Genomic DNA, 16826 nt, shown 5'->3' on the forward strand with positions numbered 1-16826 from the left:
CTACCTATAAATAAAAATTCCTAGCTTCCCCTGATTCCTCTCATCTTTCTATTGGATTCTGCTGGAGAAAACAAAGAAGAAAAGAGGAGGCTTCAGTATTCAAACACTGGCAGTTCAGCGGTGAACTTGTACGGTAGTTACCCTCGGGATACAAGGAACTGGATACAAGGACAGACCCAAATCCCCAACGAATGGTGTAGCTACTTCCTGATCCGCCCGGAACCTCTTGGCGGAGTATGTGGGTTCTAGGAGGAACGATTTAGTAATGGAACCACTTCCTGCTGCCGAAGTCGGGCGAGGGGCGGGGAGGAAATAGCGCGAGGAGCGGCACCCAGCTTGCGCTAGCCCCGGCAGAGAAGGAGGCCCAAAGGAAGAGGCGGGCGGAGGAGGCAGAGGAGGCTGCGGCGGCGAAGAAAGTGTCGGAGCCGGTAGGTTCGCAGCCTTGGAGCAGGGGACACTGGACAGCGCCCAGGACTCGCTTTGCAAATCTGTGCTCCCAAGTTGCGGAGCTGCCCAGTGGGGTGGGAGCCGTGCTTCGCCAGTCGCCTGTCAACTGGCATCAAGAAGGTGCTTTTGGGGCAGTGGGGCTGGGCCTTGCGGGGCACCAGAGTGCGATCGAGCTGGCTAACAGCCCTGCCCCGGAGCCAGGGAAGCGCTGGGCCGTTCTTTCCGAGGGCGTGGGCTCCACACTCTGGACAGCTTCCCTAGACAGGGGTTGGAATTCGGGGAGAAGGAAGTGGTTACTGTACGTCCCACTTAACCCTCGGGACCTAGCGAGATCATGCCAAGTGGGTGATGGACATTGTTTTGGGGACTGAAGGAAGGACTTGTAAAGAGGTTGTTAGTCTGGAGCCTTCGTTTCTCTGCCCTGTTCTAGGTGACCGGGCTATCCGAAGCAGAGTTGTTTGTTTTTAAGGCAAATGCCTACTCCTGCTCCTGTCGCTTCCGGACAAGTTGACAGCTTTCAGCCTTCAGATTAAACCAACATAACATGTTCCCTTTCCAGTCTATCACGTTAAAACTGCTGTGGGTATCTGGTGAATGCTCTGTAGGGATACTTAATAGTGAGGTCAAAGTTAAATGCTCCAAGCACTTTTTGAAGAGAGAAAAGACTAACCTAGCTGTTAGAACTGTTTTTAGCTCACTTTCCCTTGCCTTCACGAATAATCGTTTTGGCGTTCAGAGTAAGGATAGTTGTCTTAAGGGACTAGGTAAGGGTTATGATTGTGCATCTACCTGTGGTCTAATAGGATATACAGTTATTTTTCACTGAACGACATGATTATATAGAGATTGTTACTGAAAAGGTCAGAAATTATTTTTATTAAGTTACTGCTTTTTTGTTGTCTTTAGGTTCGGCTTTAGAGTGTGGTGAAGGGTGCTTTTCATGGTGCATGGAAGGAAAGCCAATGCGCAGGTAGGCATCTAGGAAGAAAACCTTCAGTTTTACTAAATGAAATTCAGCATGTAATAATCCAGGCTTCATTTTAAAAATTTTTAAAGATTTTCAAATCTTACCAAATTCTGCCTGGAACTAATGATTCTTGTCCTAAAATAAGTCAAAAGAAATATCAGGAATTAATAGCTTTTTTAAACTATTTTTTAAATTGAAGTATAGTCAGTTACAATGTGTCAATTTCTGCTGTACAGCATAATATCCCAGTCATGCATGTATACACATGTATTCATTTTCATATTCTTTTTCATTAAATGTTATTACAAGATATTGAATATAGTTCCCTGTGATATACAGAAGGAATTAATAGCTTTTTAAATAGAATAAAATATAGAACTTAAATTTCTAAACAGTGCTATGAATTTTATGTAGTTATTAACATTTCAGTTTTTCTTTTTACATCTTAATTTTTTGTGATAATCATTAAGTGAACTATAATACTGTATGGGTTTATTATAGTCTTCAATTCCCTATAGAATGTAGAGGGTTCTGTTGCCATATAAGAATAATGGTTATTTATAATACACTGTAGTGAATATCTAATTATGGTTTTGATTATTTCATTGATGTTCAATAATACATTTGTTCTGTTAATTAAAATAGCTGCATTGAAGGGAAGATTGAGGACTAAAGAAGGTATTGTGCATAATAACTTAATCTATGGAAAAATAGAATAGTGTGTGGGAAAATATAGACAATTACAGACCCTCCCAACCCTAGAATTTAGTAATTCTTTTTCTCAATCTGTTCAAACACATAGGACTCAAATTCGTACTGAAACAAAATCAGCCCATTTCTATTTCTTCATTTTTAAAACTCATTTTCCATTTATTGAACTGTGTATAATCATCTGTTGTTTAACATCAAATATAAATAGCTCTGTCAGTCCCTTTTAAGAGAAGAAACATTTCGTGATGGAAGTAGGACTTAGAACCAGGAGCTAGAAGCAGAATACATTTTTCCAAATCTGTTATGACTTTTGATTGCTCTTGAGCTGTTTACCTTCTCTGTGCCCCAGTTTACTTCTCTAATGTATATGATCAAGATGTTGGGAATTAATGAATGCTTGCAAATGCTTTGAGATCTCCAGATTAAAAGATGATATGGATATAACAAATGCCATTATCTTACTTATATTTTACTCTATAGTAGGACTATTTGAAAGTACATGAAGTTAACAACACATATATTAAATGCTTCATCACTTCAACTTCTAAAATGATTGCAGAAACCACTGATTGCTTCTTATCCTCAGCTGCCATAAATGTCATAACTTATGTAATTGTTAAAATAAGAGCTTTTTATTTTTTAAAAAGAGAAGGCACAGCATGGGAATGTTTTTGGTTTATCAGTAATTTCTGTATAAAATATTTGTTTAATCATTCATACTTACCCTTTTTTAAAAAAATCTTGCTTTATTATATGATACTGTCAATTATTACAAATCATGTTGGAGAATTCTGGTGCCATTAATTGTTAAATTGCTGCTGTTTCTTTTCATCACTATCACTTGGCCAGAACTTGGCTTACCATTGCTCCCTGGTTTTACTTTTACCTGCTACCTATGTTAATCATGGTCACACTTCCCTACCCTCTCATTGGGCTGTCATTCTTGCTGCTATGACCCAAAAAGCAGTCTCTGGAAAGTAATTTTGGGTTTATACTTAGCTGTTATTGGAGAAGCTTTGGATGAGAATAACTCTTTATATTGAGATTAGTTAAATAAATGTTCATTCTCCCTAGAGTATGAGCTCTTTGAGTATCATATGTCTTCTGTATCTTTGCATCCCTGGCACCTAATGATCACTGAATAATTGTTTGAATGACAATAGCTGAACAGCATCTGGAGATTTTTCCCAGGGGGGTGGGGTGAGACTTTGAACAGGAAAAGATTGAAAATTGTTGTTAGGGGTATCCTAATGCTTAATAAAGTTTTATGAAATTGATTGGCATTTTATTAGCAAAGCTTCATTGCATTCATTTATTTAACTAGCTATTATGTGTAAATGCAACAAAATTTAAAAGATAAAATAGGATATTTAATGAAAAGTAAGTCTCCCAATGCTGACCTTGGCTCCCAGTTTTCTCCAGGGGAACCATTTGTAAGCGGTTTCTTATGCATTCTTTCACAGTATTGTAATGCATGTACAAGCATATATAAAATATCTCCGCTTTTTTAAAAACACTCATGTCAGCATATCATGTACATTCTTCTGTATCTTTCTTTTTTCACTTCACACATTATCTTGTAGATTATGACAAACACATATAGACCCACCTTATTCTTTTTAATAATTACATAGTATTCTCTTGTCTGTAGGTACCATAGTTAACCAGTCCCATTGAAAGACATTTAAGTTATTTCAAATGATTTGCTGTTATGACTGGTTCTACAGTGAATATCCTTGTATGTGATTTTTGCCCAATTGTGTACATATAGAATAAATTCCTAGATGTAGAATTGCCCAAAGAGTATGTGCATTTTAAAACTTTTGTTAATATTAACAGATTCCCCTCCGTAGAGATTATACCAATCTTCAGTCTTACCAACAATGTGCCTGTTTCCCAAGATACTATTTTTAATCATTTTTAAAATTTAGAGACACTAAAGCATTTTGAGATGTAATTCTTCCTTCTTTCCTTAAATATATAAGTAAGAAATTGAGCTTGATTTTATTATGAATGGTTTATTCACTACCATTTATATAGTACTTGTTCTATGCCTGTATACTGCATATATACGGATGAAGTGATGGAAAGACGTGAGCAGACTCCGTAATGCAACATGAACAGGGTTTTAATAGAGATGTAAACCTCTGCTCTGTGGAGATGAGGAAAGCTTCACAGAGATGGTGATATTTGAGCTGCATCTTCTAGAAAGGATAAGAATTTGCTTTAAAGAATGTACTTTAAAGGATAAGAATTAAAGAAGGGAGGTAATAAAGGACACTATAAACAGAAGGAACAGCTGTGCCACCACCAAAAAAAAAAAAGATACCAGGACCTGGAAGTGCATGACATATATGGAATGGTAAGTATATCTGGAGTGCAGAATATGTGAGGGAGAAAGAAGGGGGAACAAGGGGGAAAAAATCATGGAAAATGAGGCCACAACCATGGGAAAGAGTTTGACTTCACCCTTTAGGTATTTCAGAGCCAATGGGCATTGTTATACAAATCAGGTTTGTTCTTTGGACTGATATTTAAGAAGAAAGGACATGGACTAGAAAGACAGAAGAAATGATGTCAAAAAACTAATTTAAGGGAGTTGTGGTAGTTTTGATGAAAGCTGATAAGGACCTGAAGTAGATCTGTGGCAGTGGGGATTAAGAGAAGAGAATGGAACTGAGGTTGTTTAATAGTAAAATCAAAAGGATTTGGTGAATATAGAGTGAAGGAAAGGTAACGATATAAATGACTCCAAAGAGTTCAACTTGGGAAACTAGGTGCTGCTATAATCAAAAACACAGGAAAAGGCACAGGTTTCAGTAAGCCCAGAACAGATTCTCTCTCATATATTTTAATGGTACTGTGTCTAGGAAACAGCCAGGTAAAGATAGCATGTAATTGGAATATAGGTCGGGGGCAGCAGAGCTGTTTGGGCTGAAGAGAAAAAAAAAAATTGTGAGTCATTAATATGCTGAAGATTCTTGAAGTTGTAGGTGTGGGTGAGGGTACAACGGAAAAGGAGGATGCTAAAAACAGAATCCTAGGGAGTACCAGGGGAGTTTAAGGTGTGACCTAAGATGAAAACCCAGGGAAGATTCTAAAGTAGGTAAGAACCTTTAGGTTCTTTGGGTCTTGTTTAATTTAATTGTATCTAGAGTTTTTATTGATACTGTTCACTCACAGTGAAGAAAGATGAGCTCCTTGAGTTCAACATCAAAAGTCAAATCCCATCCAAATCTCTTGTCTTTAGAACTTCCTGTTTAGTCTAGTCAGTCTAAAATGTATGCTTAAAAATAGTAGTATGAGATACACCTGCTTGATTTGGCTTTCTTGGTGTGGCATGCACTGTAGGTTGGCTTGCTCAATGCTTTTCCTTCTACTATATATAGACACAAGAAAAATAAATATTATGCTTGCTGTCTTTAACCTTCTTCGCAATTTGGGTTGGCTGTGTAACACATGCTGCCAGTGAGCTGTCAGTGGAAGTCGCTGAGAGGTATCCTAGGAAGACTCGCTTTCCTGACATAAGGGAGACCAGCTTGCTTGCGTGGCCATTTGCCCTTCCTCCATCTTGCCTTGATTGCTGGCCAAGGCACCCAGTGCTGACCCTCCGTTCATCCAATAAACAGTGAGGAGATGTCTTAGGGCAGAAGCATTCATGACCTATTTTCAGTTCCTTCATGTCAATTCTTGAGGGATTGACAGCTTGGCTTCTTGGTCTGGAATCAGGTATGGAATGTAGTGCCTAGTGGGTGCTCTTCTAAGAAGCAGAATTGGCACTTTGAGGTGTTCTGTCTGTTTTGAGGATTTGTGTGCTCAAATCTCTAGCTCTCCCCATTCAAGTGTGCTTAGGACTTCAAATGAGTCAACTCAGCTGAATCTTTTTAATGAGCAGGCTGTTAATTTGCAAATTAAAACAAAATTTTTGAAGTGTAAAAGGACAGATACTCATTTAATAGATAGGAAGCACAATTCTAAGCGAAGGAAAGATTCTGCAGGTCTTGGACTAAGAGATAAAGCTTAATTTTAAATGATGTAAATTTAGAAGGCTATGTTTTTTAAACCTTTTATTGTGCTTGATTTCAAGTTATCGTAGCCACTTACAGAAAATGACTCTTTCCTCAATTAAGAATATTTCTTTGGAAGTAGGTCTGAGGAACAAGTGATATGATAGCTCTGAAATTTAAGTTGACTCGCACATTTTGGGTGGGTGGAAATATTATTAAACGTACTTACCAAAAATTGAAACATTCCTTTAGCAAACATGAAGAATATTTTGGATATTTGATTTGTTCTTTGGTTTTTCTTCCTTTGTGCACATGGTTTGATTCTTCTATCATTTAAGGAGATTTCAGTAATAACCCCTCCATTTACCTAGCTTACGTTTCCTTGACCTCCTAAATTCCTGTGACTTTCACGTTCACCCACTTCAAAAATTCATGCCTACTATCACTCAGAAATCATAGGTCCCCGTAACTTGTTTTCTGACAATAACTGCAGCTTTTCCTTGATCCACTCATAATCAACATGCTTTTTGCCCCTTGTGTTTTTACACAATTTACTCCTACAACCACTTCAAACATTTTCTAGCTACCACCCAACTCCCGAGTTTGTCCGTGGCATTTCCCAACTCTAGATTAATGCAAGCATTTATACTCTCTAACTTGGGCTGTTGGTTACTGCAGGATAAAACCAGCCACTGGCAATTCATGCTACTGTGTTCAGAGTCTTTAATATCGTTGGGACCAGCAGTGACAGCTGACACTATTTCTGTGAGTCCCTAATCAATGCCTACTCATCCCGCCAGTAGCTGTGTCGCACCCGTACTCATTCTTCTCGTGATCCTGTTAGCACTCCTCTCAGTGGCAGCAAGTGACCTGCTCCCCCAACTCCCAACTTCACATTAAAAATAGAGGCCATCCGGCAAGAACTTCCTTGAGCTCCTGACGCCTCCTTACCCCAAAATAAATGTATCTGTTTCCACACTCTCCTCATCTCTTATGCTGGGCTCTTCTTCCTTTTGTCTAAGGTCCATTCTTCTCTCTCCCGCTAAAACTTTCTCCCTTTGAAATTACTGTGACTTAATTATACTGAGTAGTTTAATTCTCTTTGTTATGATCCCGCTATCTCTAGAACAGTGGTTGAAAAACAAAATCCTTGTATATCTTTGGGAAGTTCACAGAAATTCATGGCACAGCCTCACATAAGACAGTAGTGGGGACTGTGCTGAACTAAGGGCCCAAACCCTCCTAATGATATTCAAGTTCAAGTTCAAAACAAAACAAGCCAAAAAATACTGCAAACGAAATACTTCTAATGGTCTTTATCGTCCCAAGGGGCCCTCACCTTGCCTTTTATAATTAACAGGCCTAAACAGATGTTTTAAAAATACCATCTGTCTCTGAAACAAATGCTGCCCTTTCCGCCAGAATGTGAAAGAGCAACAATTGAAAAACTTGAATAGCAGCTTCTTCCCATTATGTATAGAAATTCAAATGTAGCAATTATGATTTCTTAAAATAATTTGGCATATAATATCTGATGCCTGCCTTACAGATTTTTTTAGATTTATTGACATTTTGGTAAATGTGAATCCTTCTAATTTTATTTTATGTTTGACAATAACTTTGCCCTTAAATTTTTTTTTTTTATAGCTGCATTTTGAATCATTCTTTCTCCACATTGCTATTTCCTTTCAACTTAGGTCAGTGCATTCTTTTTGTAAAAACCACCATCCACTAAGAAAGGAATTTTATTTATTAGTCAAACTTATTAGCAGGTTATTAGTCAAACTTTAATTTGTGTTAAAATAACCTGCTTGCTAAATGCAGACTCTAGAGCCACACTCCCAGATATTTGGATTCTCTAGCCCCTCTTAAAGATGTGCATTTTTACCAAGAACTTCCCATATTGCTGCTGTTAGAGAAGCACAATATTTTAAAACTCAATATAACAGCTTAATAGGAGTTGGGCATTCAGCCAATGAAGAAAGAGTATCTAGTCTTCTTCCAACATTTTTTCTTCATTTGAAAGAAGAGGCACAGATTCAAACCATAATTCTAAATCTATCAATACCATATTTGGAAAATCTGATAATAATGGTGGAAGAACCTCTGTATACAGGAGTCAAGGCAAGGGCAATTTTCTATATTGAAATTGGTTAGTAAATTTAGAATATGTGACTAATTTTACTGTTTCACATTTTAACTGCTGTATTTTTGTTATCAAAATGTTTTGGGCTGAAAGTAACACAAAGTCCTGACTCAGACTGGCTTAATCAATAGGAAAATCTTTTATTTACACGATAAGAAGGCTAGAGATAGGGTAGCCTCCAGGGCTGGTCGAGGCAGGGCTTGATAGGATCATCTTGGACCCGAGTTCTCTCTGTCTCTCCAGACATCTCTGCACCATCAACTTCATCCTAACCTAAAACTGCTCTCCCATCCCCCGGCCACCACTGGCCATGTAGAACATGCATTCTTCCTTACTAACGCCCTGCACAAGAAACTCTCCCTTAAATCGTGGAATGTAAGTCTCTTCTGACAGTTTGGTGACCAGCTAAGGTAAGAGAATGCCATCAACTAATTGATTTAAGAGAATTCGGGGTTCATCTTTAAAACTGGGAACATAGTCAGCTGTCCCTGATGTCTATGGCTGGTAGAAGAACAAAATCAAGGCTATGTTAAAGTTTGGGAGATTTGATGGTAAGAATTTATCCTGAAGTTATGCTTTTCATAAGTTCTAAAAGAATACAAAATCTGCTAAACTTATCATTAAAAGATTTTGTAGCTTTTTGGTTTTAGAAAGACTGACACTTTACTAGAATTGGCAGTCATTTTGTAGGAGAAGGCAAAAGCTCGGTTTGGTCTCCCTAGTTTGTTAACTGTGGATAGAGTCCAGAATAATCCTTCCACTTTCCTCCTTTAACCTTAAAACACATGTAGATTAGTCTTGCAAATTAAGTTAATAAAAATTTTATCTGAGTTCAATTTCTTTTTATATACATTTGTTATGTCATTGGTTCAGTTTTGGGATAGAAACCCACAGACTGAAAAAGCAAATAATCTGAGATCCTCTGTAGTTTCTCTCGATGAATTTTCACTTGGACAGTCAGGCTTGTTCCCCCAAGCCTTTAATTAAAAGATTTCCTAGGGCTCTTTCCTGTCCTGGGGAGCAGTTTGCACTTCATTTTACTACCCTACCCCTCAAGTCATTAAAGTGCTTAATCCATCAGACTCCAAACAAAGTAGTTGTGAAAATAGATGTGACAAGGTGTGAGTACAATCTGTTTCCAGGGCCCTTATTATAATTTGCCTTGTAAGTTGCCCAGAAAAATGTACAGAAAGAAAAAAAAAGAAAACTTTTCTGCCAGTAGAACCCTTGGATGTGATGAGGATGATGGAGGACATGGGCTTAGATTTTTTTTAAAGTAAACATCTACAAAAGCAAATACAACTATGGAAGAAATAATGTATGGAATTAAATATAACTTCTAGAATTAAATACAACTTCTCAGAAGATTTAAAATGAGGTACCCTTTAAAGTCTCAGCCCACAGGTGATCCCTGTTCTTACTCATTTTTTCTAAAAGAGCAGCAGAGTCCAGCCATGTGGCAGTGTGCTTGCTTTTTCTTCCCTCTAAGAGTAACAGCCATGTAAAGCAGATTGCCAGGGCCATTTCTGTTTCAAATGCTTGATCCAGTTGACCAGGACAGTTCAGGATAAAGCACTGACTTTGGAGTCAGAGGACTTGCATTCAGACAAATCCTAACACTGTCACTCTCCTTGTGAGGTAAATATAATTTTCCTTGCATTACAAGTGATGAACTTGAAGATCAGAGAAGTTAGGTAATTTGCCCAACAGTACACCTAGTGAATGATGGTGCTAAGGTTTGAACTTGTGTTTGCCTAGCTCCAACTTGGCATCCTTTCAAGAGAATTCAACAAGAAAGTTTGGAGGGTATAGCTTAGTTTTGAAGGAAGAAAAGTTGAGTTCAGTTGACAACTATTTAATGAGCACTGGATCCAGGTCTTTTTGAAGTATAGCATTGAACAAAAGAGAACAAAGGCCTTGTTCTAATGGAGCTTATGTCCTAGTTGGAGGAAAAAGCCAATATATTATGTCAGGAGGTAATTATATATGAAGAAATATTAAGCAAAGTAAAGAGGTTAGGATAGTAGAAGTAAGAGATGCTGTTTCGTATAAGGTGCTCTGATAAATTGACATTTGAACAGAGATCTGAAAAAATAAGGGAAGGAGCTCTGTAGATATTTGGGGAAGAACCTTTCATGAAGGATTAAGGCTCTGAAGCAAGAGAGGCCTTGGCATGTCCCAGAAATAGCAAAGAAGGCTATGTGACTAGAGCGCCATGAGCAAGGGGAAAGCAGTAGGAGATGAATTCAGAGTGAGCCAGGAGAACAGTCATAGAAGTCCATAAACCCAATAGGCTATAATAAACCTAGAGTTGTTTTTTTCCTGTGAGTGTTTAAAGGATTTTGAGCAGAGGAGTGGCATAATCTGACTTTTCCAAAGGATCATTTTGGTTGTTTAGAGAAGAGAATATAAATCAGCAAAGCTGAAAGCAAGCAGGCCACTTATGAGGCTATTATAATATAAAGAAGGGTGAGGGTAGCCTGAATTAGGGTGGGGCCAGTGGATATGTAGAGAAATGGTTGGATTCTACGTATTATTCAGAAGTAGAACGACAGGATTTGCTGGTGGATTGCGGTTGAGAGTGTGTGGAAGGGAAGGAGATCCAAGATTTTTGTCCTGAGCAACTGGAAGAATGAAACTGCCTTTTACTGATCTCGGGGAAGACTAGAGGAGAGACACCTGGGGGAAGGAATCCGTTTTAGATATATCATTGAGATATATTTGAGTGATGGTGGGACATACGTATGGATTTGAATTCAGAACTTATCCAGGTAGGAGATAAGAATCCATTAGTCATTCACATATGGGTGATGGGAACCATAAAATTAAATGAGCTTCTCCAAGAATGTGTGTAGAGAGCAGAGAGAACAGAACTTTTGAGAGTAAACACATTTAAGAGAATTCCTTCCAAGTTTGCAAACCAGACAGCTGACGAGTTGGTAAGAGTATGGAAATGACACACTATTAAAAGTCAGAATTTGTACTAATGCAATCATAGCAGCATTTTTTTTTTTTGCTATGCCATACTGTTTTTTTTTAAGTAGATATGTAGAAACTAGCTTTCGTATTATACTTAGGTGAAATGAAAAACCATTTACATCTGAGTTCAACAGTACCATTTTTGTGTACATGATTAAGGTTGCAACAAAAACCGCTTTAATTTCAACATACAATGTCAGTATTATAACAGCAATTTTTGAGTTGGTCTTTAGTGATTCTTTTTTAAAGCATGAGTGTACCACTGTTAACCATGTGATTTCTTCTTTCAGCATCTACTACAAACAAGGCACCATTAAGCACTTGTGGCTGAAAGCTTTCTTTTTTTTTTTTTAACATTTTTTTATTGAGTTATAGTCATTTTACAATGTTGTGTCAAATTCCAGTCTACAGCACAATTTTTCAGTTATACATGAACTTACATATATTCATTGTCACATTTTTTTTGCTATGAGCTTCCACAAGATCTTGTATATATTTCCCTGTGCTATACAGTATAATCTTGTTTATCTATTCTGCATATGCCTGTCAGTATCTACAAATTTTGAATTCCCAGTCTATCTCTTCCCACCCCTCCCACCCCCCGGCAGCCACAAGAGTTTGTAGTCTATGTCTATGAGTCTGTTTCTGTTTTGTATTCATGTTCTTTTTTTTTTAGATTCCACATATGAGCAATTTCATATGGTATTTTTCTTTCTCTTTCTGGCTTACTTCACTTAGAATGACATTCTCCTGGGACATCCATGTTGCTGCAAATGGCGTTATGTTGTCATTTTTTTATGGCTGTGAAAGCTTTCTTTATTGTTTATGTGGGTGGTAAAAATTATTGTTGAACTGCTCCACTTTATGTTTCAGCTTTAAGTTGACAAGCATAAACAGTGCTGTTTCTGCCACATGTGAGGAATTATGAACAGTTTGTAGTCTAGAATACAGTTACCTGTAGGCTGAGGCCAAGCATAGAAAGACTGAATTTATAAGCACTTTGGAAAAACAGGTTGCTGTTGGGGAAAGGAAGAATCTGTTGTTTTCAAGTTACGTCTTTGTAATGTAAACGTGGTTTCTTCTTCCCAAAATGTCCTTTTAGATTCTCATCTCCTTCCCTGGGGACTCTCTCAAGCACTCTAGTGCTTTATTATACTGTAGGTCTTGTCAGTGCTACAGCTTTAGGGCCAGTAAACTGATACTGCCCCTTGCAGGCTAGATATTATATTAGATATTAGACAACATCAGTACATAGATGATTAATTTCTGAGGCTCACATGAGGCTGGCCTAAAATCCAGTGATCAGGGCTCTGGAGTCACCTACCTCCCTTTAAATAATATAATACCTTTGGAAGAATTATACATCAGAAGACTGCTTAGTAAGTATAGAATTAGAAACAGAAACAACGATCTGAAGCATGTGTGTAGTATATTTCCCCTAAGCTTCAGGAAAACCCAGTGTAATATTCCTACTTCACAAAAAAGATATATTCTTGTAGTAACCTGATAGCTTATGCTGGTCAGGGCTGTGTTCCAGTATAAACAAATACTTTATAGATTTTGCTTTTCTGAACCATGTTCTTTATCCTGGTTGCTCTCTTTCTGGCTATTCATGTATCTCTCCTTCTAATTAATTAGGTTCCCTGATGCCTGTTTACATTCCTTTGAATTTTCCTCAGTCCATAGCAAAATGCTTTGTAAATTATAAGAACTAATAAATATTTGTTAAAAGAAAATTACCGTCTTAACCGAGGGCCATAGATTCCCTTTTTTTTCCTGCACATTGATAGATACAGTGTGATGATTATGAAAATCCAAATACCTTAGTTCCAGTTATTTCTCAATAATTTAAGTTTGTGGCATTTACCTGGTTAGTTAGCACCTGAATTTCTATATATGAAATGATACATGAAATGTAGGAATGAGCATTTAAAAATATTGCCATCTTCTCTTTTCTCTCCCCCCCCCCATTCCTGTAGGTGTACCAATATTCGACCAGGAGAGACTGGAATGGATGTAACAAGCCGCTGCACCCTTGGAGACCCCAACAAACTGCCAGAAGGGGTTCCCCAACCTGCCCGCATGCCCTATATCTCAGACAAGCACCCTCGACAAACCTTGGAAGTGATTAACCTTCTGAGAAAGCACCGGGAGCTATGCGACGTGGTGCTAGTTGTGGGCGCTAAGAAGATATATGCCCATCGAGTCATTCTGTCGGCCTGCAGTCCCTACTTCCGAGCTATGTTTACAGGAGAATTGGCAGAGAGCCGTCAGACCGAAGTAGTGATCCGAGACATAGACGAGAGGGCTATGGAACTGCTGATAGACTTTGCGTACACCTCCCAGATAACCGTGGAAGAGGGCAATGTCCAGACCCTTCTGCCAGCTGCTTGCCTCCTCCAGCTGGCAGAAATACAGGAAGCCTGTTGTGAGTTCTTAAAGAGACAGCTGGATCCTTCTAACTGCCTGGGCATTCGGGCTTTTGCTGACACACATTCGTGTCGTGAGTTGCTAAGGATAGCAGACAAGTTCACTCAACATAACTTTCAAGAGGTGAGTTGTAGTACTTGGTGGTTTGAATGCATTCACAATGTATTTATCAGGAGAACATTATGAGTTCACATTCTGCTAACTGACATATACCTGCTTAGGTATTTACTGCTGATTCTAACTTGCATCAGAGAAATAAGTTATAAATTCTAAGCCGTTTTTATTTTAGAGGACAGTTTCGTATTCTGTTAGCAAAAACTAAAGTTTAGGGATTGATTTCCCTACTCATATTCATAAAGGATAATTTATAAGCCAGAATGCAATTTATCAATTCAAAGGAGATCTGTATCTTATAGGATTCCTGGTATCTGTCATTTACATGAAGTATTTCCTTCCTGATTATATGGATTGTTCAGAAGAATAAATTTTAGATCAGAGATTATTTGGTAAGCTAATAATCAGAAAAAGGAAATTATTTGTTATCAAAAGAATTTTTCATTAAGCCTGTTATTTTTCATTTGTTCATTCATTTAATACATATTTATAAAGCTATTATGCTTCAGCCACTGTGCTTGGGAACAGAGGCTACAGAAGTGAACAAGATGCCTAGTGTCTTTTCTAGTGGAGTTTATAATCTAGCAGGGAAAGTAGCCATTGAATGCATAATTACACAAATAATTAATTACAGTTAATAGATGCTACAAAGAAGCAGCCCTGGATGATTTAACACTGCATTACATGGAAATTTAACTTTGGTTCTGGGACAGTTCATACAAAATTCTGAGACGTGAAGAAGCAAAACAAGTTTGAGGAACTGAAAGAAACCCAGTGATACCCAGACAGCAAAGGGGAGAATGTTACATAATGATTTTACAGAAAGAACAGAGCCAGATCACATTGGAGTTAATAGACCATGTTAAGAATTTGAAATTTAATCTTAAGACCAATAGACAACCATTAAAGGGTTTTAAGCAAAGTAAAGATGTGGTCCATTTTATACTTTAATATCACTCTTCTGTCCACCAGGATAACCTCCAGTGGATCAGAGATTTAAAAGTACAGAGGGAAACCATGAAATAGTAGAAGATGACATGAAGCAATTCCTTTGTGTGAAGCGAAGAGGGCCTTTCTAATTTACTAAGGAAGCATAGAAGAAAATATTGATAGATTTGGCTATGTAAAAATTAAAAATTTACTCATGGTGAAACAAAACAATAACAAGACAAAAATCAAAGACGAACTGGGGGGAAATATTTGCAACTCATGTCAGATGATACTTCCTTAGTACCCCAAGAGCTCCTGTTGGTCAGTGACCTGACAGAAAAATGGGCAGTCTACAAGAAATCCTGATTGCCCTAAACATGAAAATCTGCTCAAGCTTGTTCATAATAACTGAAACATGAATTAAAACTACACCAAAGTACTATTTTTTTAATCTATCAGATTTCAAATTTGTAATGTATCCGATTACAAATATCCAGAAGTTTTACTACACACCCTATGGAGAAATAGCTACATTGCTAGTGTAAGTATAAATTGCTACAACCCCTCTGAAAGGGAATTTGGCAGCATCTATGAAAATTACACACTTTCTGCTCACGCTTTTTGCCTCAGCAGTCCCATTTCTGGGCACCTGTACTACAGATGTAATGGAGAGGGGAACAGTTTGAGGAGGTTATCTCATGGGTTCCATTTTAGGTATATTTGGTTTGAGATGCCTGTGAGATATCTAAGTAGAGATACCGAGCAGGTCACTGTTATATGAGTCTGTATCTTAGAAAAGGGGTTAGACTGAGATTAAAATTTAGGAGTCATCAACATAGTAATTAAGGCATAATAATTAAGCTATGGCTTCATTTTTTTTTTAGGTGGGATAGAACCCTAAGAGAAAATATGGATAAATTTTATTGTATACAAATTTAAAACTTTTTTTAAACTAAAAAGCACCATGAGCAAGGTTAAAAAAAATCAATGCCACTGAGGTCACTTAGTAGGAAGACAGAAAAGAAAAGCCCTAAAAATTTTTCCAGTATTGAAGGATGATGAGTGAAAAAGCAACTGGCAAAGGAAACTGGGAATAATTAGAGTAGAGAGAAGAGGAAAACCAGCAATGTGGGGGCCATGAAATGCAAAGGAAGGGATTGTTTTAAAAAGGAGGAAATAAATAAATAAATAAATAAATAAATAAATAAATAAATAAATAAATAAATAAATAAATACAGTTGGCCTTCCATATTCACTGCTTCTCCATTCGCAGATTTAAACAACCATGGATCAAAAAAGAAAAAAAAAATTCGAGAAAGTTCCCAAAGGTAACACTCGAATTTGTTGAGTGCCAGCAACTATTTACAGAGCATTTACATTGTATTAGGTATTGTAAGTAATCTAGAGATGATTTAAAGTATATGGGAGGATGTGCATAGGTTATATGCAAATACTATGCCATTTTATATAAGAGCCTTGAGCAGCCATCAATTTTGGTATCCTTGGGGTCCAGTCCTCCTCAGATACCGAGAGTTAACTACTTGTGCTAGAACAGCCAGGAAGTTCCTGAAAATTAATGTTAGAATCATTGGCCTTAAGAAGTATTTAAAAAGAATAAACAGTTTGGAACTAAAGAAAGAACAGATCAGTGGAGCTCAGAAAAGTCCAGAAGTAGATTTTTTAAGTCAGTGGAGGAAAATCAAATTGTTTAATGTATGTCATTAGGAAAACTGGTGATTTGAGGGAAAAAATAAATTTAAACAAATGGGATTATCAATGGATAAATAAATTAAACCTAAAAAATTCTAAAAGTTCAAGAAGGAAACATTAGTATGCTGGGGGTAAAAATGGCCTTTCTAAGCAGGATATAACCCAGAAGCCATAAAGAAAGTTGATAAATTTGATTGCATAAAAATTAAAAGTTGTGTATAACAACAGTAACAACCAAAACACCATAAACTAAGTAATATCAAACTCAGAAAACTATTTGAAGCATACATGACAGAAAAAACACTTAATTCCTACAAGACTCATACGAATTCCATGAGAAAAACCATTAAAAATATAGTAGAAAAATAGGCAAAGGATATGAAGA

The 16826-nt window shown here is 37.3% G+C and overlaps 1 protein-coding gene across 1 annotated transcript in view; it reads left to right on the top strand.

Annotated features, from left to right (window-relative positions):
- The first annotated feature begins 280 nt into the window (after nt 1-280).
- The window catches only part of KLHL20 (kelch like family member 20), a 36791-nt gene continuing 20245 nt past the window's right edge, over nt 281-16826 (top strand). Inside the window, exons 1-3 of the mRNA XM_074349816.1 lie at nt 281-428; nt 1354-1417; nt 13237-13810. Coding sequence (XP_074205917.1) covers nt 1395-1417; nt 13237-13810 — 597 coding nt within the window. The 5' untranslated portion in view covers nt 281-428; nt 1354-1394. The remainder of the gene's footprint in view (nt 429-1353; nt 1418-13236; nt 13811-16826) is intronic.

The sequence above is a fragment of the Camelus bactrianus genome, chromosome 21, assembly GCF_048773025.1.
Source record: "Camelus bactrianus isolate YW-2024 breed Bactrian camel chromosome 21, ASM4877302v1, whole genome shotgun sequence".
NCBI lineage: Eukaryota > Metazoa > Chordata > Mammalia > Artiodactyla > Camelidae > Camelus > Camelus bactrianus.